At 35.0% G+C, this 9612-nt stretch overlaps 1 protein-coding gene across 2 annotated transcripts; it reads right to left on the bottom strand.

The window, feature by feature from the left end:
• Positions 1-265: 265 nt before the first annotated feature.
• Positions 266-3995, bottom strand: LOC140782899 (rhodanese-like/PpiC domain-containing protein 12, chloroplastic). Of its 2 annotated transcripts, none has more exons than XM_073129763.1 (8): positions 3691-3995; positions 3362-3478; positions 2527-2618; positions 2102-2202; positions 1886-1996; positions 1443-1551; positions 1079-1129; positions 266-625 (listed from the first exon to the last, which is right to left on the bottom strand). In XM_073129763.1, the coding sequence occupies exons 1-8, from the start codon at positions 3917-3919 to the stop codon at positions 545-547; spliced, it is 891 nt and encodes a 296-aa protein (XP_072985864.1). In that variant the 5' UTR covers positions 3920-3995; the 3' UTR covers positions 266-544. The 2 variants fall into 2 exon arrangements, with proteins under 2 accessions (XP_072985864.1, XP_072985863.1); XM_073129762.1 differs by having other exon boundaries at positions 1886-2002; positions 3691-3969.
• Positions 3996-9612: the final 5617 nt, after the last annotated feature.

Raw genomic sequence — 9612 nt, 5'->3', positions numbered from 1 at the left:
GGTGGCTCTCTTGATTCTCATAGTTAATCCTGTACTTTTTCTTCTTTACTTGGTATATAAGGGTGTCTGACAGAGTTGCTTAATAAGACATTCATTGTTTTAAATCTGATGGATGTTTCAATAACTTGTATGGTATCAATGAATTATTATCTTCTGTTCAGATGTAGTTGGATCTTTATGATCATTTCAATGAGATCAAATATACAAACACATTAGAAAATAAAATCTTTTTAGTACATATCACCAGGATATTGGTGCTCCTCAATGCAGGTAAAAAGAAACACCAATTTGTTATCAATATAAAGCATTTGAAATTAACATCCATGTAATATTTCTTAGCACATCGTGCCAAAGGATGAAGGAAATTTTAAGTACATGGATTGTTCCTGACATACTTATGAAGAAAATGAAAATTATATCGCTATAACAGTTTATTGGCTTGCAGGTCCTGTCTCTCTGAATAGGCGACCTAGTATCAACCATATAATCAGATAGCAGTAGTAGAAACAAAATACAGTTGGAAATTTGTGCCTATTGAGACTATTCAATATGTTGGGATGGAGGAATCAGCTTTGAGAGCGTATGCGTGAATTCCCCCTGATACATTGAAAACGCTGTTGAATCCCTGCAGGATAAGGAACATTACTTAAGAAGTTTATTTGGTAAGTCATACTGTGCATTATTATTATTTTTTTCATGCCATACCACAACAGAATGCTAGCAAGAGTTTAATTATCTTATAATCCATATTAGCTGTCATAAAAGTACAGATTTCTTGTTCTTGATAACTATATGGTTTGTACGCCCAATTACAGGTCAATGGAAGTCAAGATTTTGTCAACAGTTTGGCTTATTTTCATGTGAGATATTTAACTCTGATCACAGAGCATACAATTTTCTGAAAATGAAGGGACGCAACACCGAAATGGACTTACTTTATCCTACCTTCATCTTTTGAACAGATGCATAAATCTCAAAAGAATTTTCATGCCCAAAACTGTAGGGCTGTCGATCCTTCCCAAGTTTAGAAATATAGGTTTTATGAAATCCAAAATCAGTATTTATAAAACAGTATTACCTGTGTTTGCAACCATTTAGCAACTTGCATCGATCGTACACCATGGTGACACTGGTAAAAGTGAATCAATACACATATAGTCAGGATGCAGATGAAAAGATGCAAGTAGATTACATGCCAACCTCCAATAAAATCTTATTATACTTGCTGTACCACTTAGACCATGGAGAATAAAAATGGTAGAAAGTTAAGATAATACGTAAAAAAAAAGATCATTCAGCAAGGTCATCTTCTGTGTTTGATTGATGAGGAATATTTTGCTTAACCAAATCCCTGCTACTCTCCATATGAAGTGGAGGTAACATTAATAATAATAAAGAAAAATAAAAGATTGAGAAAAGTTTCTTTGAAATTATCTACTTACCAAGACGTATGTGTCCTTCTTAGGATCAAACTCATCTGTTATTACAGATCCCCATGTTCCAAATTGACGAAGAGGAAGAACTTTAAAACCTGGCAGAGAAGCTTGAGCTCTACCATGCAAAAAGAAAACATAAATCGATAAGCATAATTCGGGGGTAGAAACAAACTTTAATGTTATAAGAATTTGCATTTCAAATCACAGAGAATTTCCACTTCAGATTGAGCATCATTAAAACATTTAGTATAATTAGATATAACGATAATGCACCAAATTCTAGTTGTGGTGCAGTATTACTTTAAAGTTGCCAATGAAGACAGCAGAATAAAGGATGATTGGGAAATTCAAAAGAATACCTTTTCCTATTAGAAAAGTAAACCGACACAGCCAGGATAACAGATTCAAGGTCAAGTTGGGTCCAGTCTGTATGAGAAAAGAAGGCTTACACTTCCTCAGGCTCTCGGACATCAATCAATTGAGCTTCCTCAACGAAACATGGATCTTGCATTTTCAAGTGAAGCTCTTCTGGTTCAATATCTTGGAGTATGGATTCTTCCCTGGTACTATAGAGTATTAGATAAAAGATTCACGGTGGACACTATATTCATGGTGGACGATTTTGAATGTTTACAATCAAAATAAGGAATGCAATGATTCTCTACCTCTCAGAAAGCACTTGTAAGAGATGCCATCCAAATTTAGTCTTGCAACGAACAACTTTATTCAAAGGTGCACTAAATGCAGCTTCCTCAAATTCTGGCACCTAATCAGATTTCATCAAGAAATTCTAACTCGTCAGTTGCTTTGGTTTTTCCCACATTCTATTTATCATTAATGTAACACAATGTATTGTAGATTTAAACCACTTATGACATAGTATGGCACTTGTTCTGAAGATATGACAAATAGGAATTATACAAAATCACATAACAAACCTGTGATAACTTAAAAGATATAAGAAATCTCAAAAAGCCATGCCTAAACGGTCGTTTGTATATTACAAAATGATTAATGGACTCCAGAAAGCATAGTCACTATATTTTTCTGTACGGATTATAATAATGAATAATAACTAATTGCTACATACCGTTTGGCCTCTTCGAATCCACCCAAGCATACCACCATTTTCCTTAGACGGACAAATAGAATATTCCACAGCCAAATCACTTAAATCAATTTCTGGAAAAATCAAGTAATCTGTAAGATATTTATCAGTATCCTATATATATGAGCATGAGCAGCCTGAGAAAAGAATCATTTTATGAATTTAAACATGTGTAATTATTAAAACTTAGTTATAAACATGTATGCAGCATATAGGTGTGTTATCTTGTCGGCGCTCAGTAACAACACAGCAGCAAGAAATTTCTGTTTTAAAAAGTTAATTTTGCACTTCCTGACATATGTTCCATGCAAATTCTCCCACTGCCATATGAAAAGCACATTGTCCCAAGCATCAAAAATGGTTGTAACATTACTGGATTTAGATAAAGTTTTATATTCTCAAGAAACACCAAAAGCAATTTTATCCCCAATCTAATCCTCCCTTACTCTCCTCCCTGACATTCATGCTTCCCACCTATATTTACTCTCTCTACCTTGTCTCCCATCCGTTTTAAGTGACAGACCTAGTCGCAGAATGTTTGTATAGATAGATGTTGACAATGAGAAGATTAATGAACTAAACATATTCATTTTCTCAGTTGGCCCTCACTTCCTTTTCAAAATATTCTTTGAATATATGACGGCATATCTATATGCCTAAACACCAGCAAGTTTTCTTCAGAAAATTAGTGCCCCTTTAATTATTGAATACTTGCATTAACATAATGGGACATTCATAGCAATGTCATTGGAAATGGAAAGCCATAATAAACAGAAGAAGTAAATTTACTGGGAATAATATGTTTAACCAAACAAACCTCCTGAGATGCGTTGCTGAAGTTCCACCAAAAGCTTAAGATTATCTTCACCGACAAGCAAATGCTGAACTAATACTTCTTTACCCTCTCTTCCACTACTTCCAGAACTAAACATAACTATACACAGAATAACAATTCAATCAAAACATCACGACAGACATGATTCCTGGAGCAGTTCCATGAATCAAATCAACTAAAAAGCAAAATCCAAATGTCAGAGAAAAATTACCGAGAAATTTCCAACCTCCCAAATTGTATGAGAAAACACAAAAACAAAAAGGTAACTCATTTATGGGCCAGGAAGGCTCCTCAGGGTGGAAAGCACCAACCTTTGCGTTGAAGCCTGGGGTTGCGCACCATGGATGGAGTCCACCTCAAGAAAGGGGAAGAAGAAGAGGATGGCGAAGAGATGGTTGAGTTGAGAGAGGGAAACAAAGGTGGCGCCTTGGCGAGTGAGCTGGGGAAGTGGGGATTGAAGGAGGAGAGAGCAGGAATTCTAAGGTTGGAGAAGAAGAAAGTGGGAGAAGAGAGGGAGGGGAAGTGGACTGCTCTAAACATGCCTTTCGCTATATCTTTTAGCTATCAGATCTCTATTGTTTCCCAAGAAAAGATTTTGTTGAGGAAAGTGGAATCTAAAAAAAAAAAAAAAGGCCTTTTTGCTTTTATACCCCTGTAAAATAACATATACCTACCTCTCTAAATTCCAACTTTGCATCTACGACCTTGAAAATCTTGATTTTGTGTTCACACCCCTTCAAAGCTCTTTACTAGGCCCAAAAGGCCTGAGTTTGATAAAGCCCATGGGCTTTATCAAAATGGGTTACATGCTTAAGAGAACTATATAGTATTATACCACACACACACACACATATTTGATAGGAAAATGCTATAAAAAAATTTCTAGCTTTGAATCAAGTTTAATTGTGGCTGATTTGTGTTTTTAACTTTGAATCAAGTTGCCTGCAAACAGTAGGCGTTGAAATGAGTAGATATATTGGAAAAAGAAGAATTTGGAATCACTCTCTTTTCATGAGACTTGACAATTAAGGCATTGAATTGTTAATAGGAGAAGGGTTGAATCTGCCAACAGATTGCAGCTTGGTCTTCTTCTAACTGTCACTGTAGAAGGCCAGTCCATGTTCAAATCTTGTGGGCTTAGTATCCAAACATTGTCTCTCTAGAAGATCTAGAGATTCTATTACTTGTATCATTATCCTCTCTCTTTTTTTCTTTTTCTTTTGGTCTTCTTCTTTTCTATGTGGAAGGTTTGGAAAACAACTTTTAGATGCCATAAGGGTCAATTGTCATCTCCGTGCTAAGAAAATGAGTAGATTTGAGCTCCCAGGTTAATTTTCAAATTGATTCTCTTCACACAATGTTTGTCCGTTAGGGTTCTGACCTTTTATTGAGACTGTTAGGAGTTAAAGGATTCTCTATCAATTTGCAAGTGGAACTTATTCGCAAATAGTGGAAGATTCATACGGCAAGCTAAACAAGGTTGAACCACTCAATGTTGACCAATATCCATCCAAATTAAACCTTTACTTTATAAGCAATCTATATTGACCAATTTCAGTTCTAACATATAACTTCCAAGTTTATGTATATATATATATATATATATTCATTTGCAATTGCTCAATTTTAATTAGCTTTGAAACAACTAACATCAGTTTCCCCTCATTGAAATCAAAATGGACCGACTGCTTCTAATCTAGCAGTTTAACCACCAAATAATTCAATCACCTTGCACTTTTATTCACCTCATAAGACTTGGATATGTGACTATTTCTATTATTACGTTTAGAGCTTATCTAGATACATGATAGATTATTTGCTGATCCTTTGGCTGAAAGTATTGGTCTATGGATATGAGAATATAATCCAATCCAATGAGATCTCAATAGATAATTAAAGAACATCACTATAACTTGGACATTAACTAGGAGGATTTGTGGTGGAGGAAAGTGAGTAGAAGTTGCATATATGACATATTACTTCTTTCTGCATCAAGCTAATGAAAGCTGGAGAGCAGAAATTCTAAGCTATTATTGACAAAGAGTGGAAAAAACATTGCAAAGGCTTAAGAGTCCACTTCAACTGTCTTTGTCATGCATTCAATGCTTTTGTATGTTTGCAGAAAGAGATATTTGACCGAGATAAAAGCATCAATCTTATTTATATAATGGTGTTTGGCTGTAAAAGTTCAGATAAAAATATTTTATATCGAGGACCAAAACTCCTTTTTTTTAATATAATTTATATGTATTTAAGGCTAGATGAGTTTATGCATGCACTATATTGGAGTAACCTGATATTAGAGTGAAAGAGGTGTTTGATTTGATGGATAGCTTTATCCCACTAGTGGTTCCATTAGGCAGTAGCTGACATGACCTGTCTCTAGTCAGTATCTTCCTGTGGCTTTGTGCAAGCCATAATCTTCTATTGCAGTCTCACTCCACTATGAATAATTTATAGCAGGAGAGAGAGAGAGAGAGAGAGAGAGAGAGAGTACATCGTAGAATCAAACTCAGTGTCTCAAACTAAAGCTAGTGTTTGTCGTTTATTTTTAGTTCGTATAAATTACTATGCTGTAACTATTTATAATAATAAAAATTAGAGATAAGATATAGGTATTGAGATCTTTCTCTCACAAGTTGAAAGTGAAGTTATAGTAGTACTCTTTGGAGAGTTTGAATCTGAGGTGCAATTGGCAATGGTGGCCATATATACAAGTGTACTGCCTAAGTAATTAATGACCCAATCCTAGGTAGAACTTGCTTGATTACTGCCCTCAATATCCAATGATCAAATTAAGAATGAGGATTTCTTATGCATGTGAGAAAACTAAGTTCTTGATGTATGAATAATATATAGTTGAGTGATCATCTAGCTGGATGAACATATTTTTCTACTTATCTCTGCATTTTATGCTAGATGATGTTGAAAGTTATCAAGGTATAGAAGAAACAAAGTACCTACATTTATATATATATATATATATATATATATTCTTGATTTAATGATCATATAGTCTACTTGGATTCATGCACACGTCCTGGCTATCAAAGACCAGTAACTGAGTTGATCATTAATAATGGGTTAGTGACCTACAACGAGTCTTAACTCTAGCCGTTTAATTCATCTGCAATATTAAGAATTTAATAGTGTTTCTATTAAATCAATACCACTAGGATACAAATTCATGAATAAGCAATGAGACCTTTTAACTAGGTAATATTATTTTTCAACTACATAATGACCCTCTCTGGCATAGATATCTATACAAGTGTGAGCTTAATAAGTATTTACTATCCAATATCAATGTACAACCACTGTCATTTAGTTTGACAAACAATTCAACTCTTAATAGATTTACAGCGTTAAACTAATGACGTCCACAATGCAGCATAAATATCGTAAGACAGACAATGTTTATAAGATTATAAAAAATATTCCTATAAAAGATATGTTTAAGCTGGAATTAATTTAGTGGTAGTTGTTATGTATCTATCACTAGTAGCTCCATCGGTACCATCATTCCGAGCAAAATGCTGTTCACCTAATTAATGCTATATAGTAATTAAGGACGATGATGTCCAGCAATTATCAATATAATAATATATGCCCCAAACTTTGGTATAAAATTTTAATATTATATATATATATATATATATATATATTACTCGGAAACTTCCCTTTTGTTTTGATCTTTCCGTACGATAACGATGTGCTTGAAGGTAGGATACCGAAGAGATGAACACGTGGAGTTGGTAGGAGCCGAGCCGAGCCGAGCTGAGGGGACCAATCGCTCTCCAGATGGCGTCACTAGGGCCGCAGTAGCAACGTCATCGTCCGACCTAGTTTCCAGGAAGGCCACGTGGCATCATAATTGATGTAGTGATTGCGGCCTATCGATGCCAATCTATCTATTCCAGTCCACTTTCACCTTTTTGGGGGAAGGATGAAACCGACCTTAAATTACTCCCGCAAACAACGTCCCCAAGAATATGGAAGAGTTATCTTTAACTCTCACAAAAGAAAATTAGATAAATAAATAAATAGTTCCTAATATTTTGACGGTCTTCTTTTGAAAATTTTAAGGAGATTTATTTAGGATATTAGATAATAGACTACCAAACAGCATACTTCATTTTCTAGCATTCTCTATCAGTCTAAGATTTTAGATAAATTATGAGTTAATATATTATTTTATTTTATAAATATTTTTATATTCAAATATCAATACGCACCGTTTAATTTAATTAATACCATTTAAGTTTAAACTCCTTTCTCATTAAATAAACACAATTATACTTACAAACACCTTACAAATATTCTTAAACAACATGGTATTCTATTAACTTTTAAAATTTTAATTTCTCCATAATAATTATTATAATTAATACACACGATGATGGATGACAGGCTATTAGTTTTTATAGAATATGTAATTAGTGCTTATGTATAAGGCTTTATTTAGAATAAATATAGTATTAAAAAGAAGAGGTGTTGAAAATTATAGTTAGTATAACGTGACGTAAATAATTACCGCATGGATGAAGTTTTTGAGAATGAACTTATAACGTAAATAATTACGGCATGGATGACGTTTTCGAGAATGAACTTAAAGATAGCCTCTTTTTTTTACTAAATTTTTTAATTAAAAAGAAAAGGAAGAAGATTTCTACCATCTCAAATTATTTTTGGGGAGTAATAAAAATAAATGATTGGGTACCCATGAGAGCTCCTCAAGGCACCTTCTTCCTCTCTCTTACCTCCAATTATCTCTCCATATCCTTTTTAAAATCTTTCATTAATTATTTTAACCACATGCTCCCATTTTTTCTCCACCTTCTTTGCCTTCCAAGAAAGCACACAAGAAAAGAACTCCTCCTCCCCTTCTACAATATAAATCCCCTCTCCTTTCTCTATCCATCAATATATATCCATGGGCAAATCGCCTCCTTTGGCTTCTCACAGCCCCTCTTCTTCTCCTCCTTCTCACCATCGACTCCTAGAAATGGAAAAGCTTAGCGTCCATCAGAAGAACACCAAGCAGGCAGCCAAGTCCAAGAAGAAGCCCATCAAGGTGGTCTACATCTCCAACCCTATGAGGCTGACCTCCACCGCCGCCGATTTCCGCGCCACCGTGCAGAAGCTCACCGGCCGCGACTCAAACGTGGCCGAACTGGACGCCAGCGGATCCCCGATGATCGACTCAGCGGTCGGCGGTAATTCTCCGGCGGCCACCACTGGACCGGACTTGGGAGCGGGCCGCGGCGTGGACGGATATAGTAGCATCGGAGGGGAGACGTTTGAGATGTTTGACGAGGGTTTTGCACCTCAGTTGGTGGATAATTTCGCGGCGATGTATAATGTTTGTGAGATGTGGAAGTAATGCATTAGATGAGGCCTTGCAGTACGTGTATATGAATTACTACTTCTTTTTTGACCTTCATGGTATTGTATATGGTAGTAGCTAGTTTTAATGAACTACGCATGGAGCTTAAAGGTATATATATTCCTCTATCTCTTCTCTTTCATGTCTAGTTTCTGCATCACTAATCTCTCTTTTCATCATGAGCCTTTACATTGCTAAATTAGTAATCAAATAGACAGTAGTTCCTTGAGGGGCCTCTTTGGCTACTCAGTATAATTGAGCAAAAGAGTTTTCTATTTTTTTTTTATCACACGAGAAGAAATTAGTGTTGAATATGTAGTTGATACTACAATTTGGAGAGGAATGTGATGAGTATTTGGTGCTGATGTTACTTTCATATTGTACACTACTTGTACAAATACAACATCTCGAAATATATCCACTAATCCAAATTCTGCCCTGAAAATATTCACCTCTTGCGTAGTAATTTAGAAGCAAAGGACAGTGAGCAACTGCTCTATTAATTTTAGAAACTTTGCAGGTTGTAACATACTTCTATCCCTTTAATTTTTTTTTTCCCTATTGCATATATAAAATTTAGGAGAATTTTAATACATCAAACCAGATGATGGCCTGTTGACATCTCTTCTAATAGAGATGCTAAATTAATGGATCAGAAAAGAAGACCAAAAGGTTATGTAAGCTTGTGATCTGCAGAGATGATTGCTTTTTCGCATCTTAATCTTATAGTAAATTTTATCCTCAAAACAACAAACCTTGCTATAATTCCATGGATTTGGCTCACTTGAGGATTGTTAGCGGTGAACTTCATCGCCATTGCTGATTCGCTTGAATGCTAGTTGTTTTA

The sequence above is a fragment of the Typha latifolia genome, chromosome 2 (genome assembly GCF_019914945.1).
Source record: "Typha latifolia isolate L0001 chromosome 2, TyphaL0001v2, whole genome shotgun sequence".
Taxonomy (NCBI): domain Eukaryota; kingdom Viridiplantae; phylum Streptophyta; class Magnoliopsida; order Poales; family Typhaceae; genus Typha; species Typha latifolia.
The sequence above is the reverse complement of the archived record's forward strand: the minus strand, read 5'-3'. Positions and strand labels throughout refer to the sequence as shown.

Bases quoted from the DNA above. Each gene is read 5' to 3' on its own strand.
- LOC140782899 (XM_073129762.1), bottom strand. From the start codon at position 3,919: ATGTTTAGAGCAGTCCACTTCCCCTCCCTCTCTTCTCCCACTTTCTTC. The intron at 3,479-3,690 runs GTTGGTGCTTTC...TTCTGTGTATAG, and splicing joins CCCCAGGCTTCAACGCAAAG to TTATGTTTAGTTCTGGAAGT. The intron at 2,003-2,101 runs GTAGAGAATCAT...AATACTCTATAG, and splicing joins TTACAAGTGCTTTCTGAGAG to TACCAGGGAAGAATCCATAC.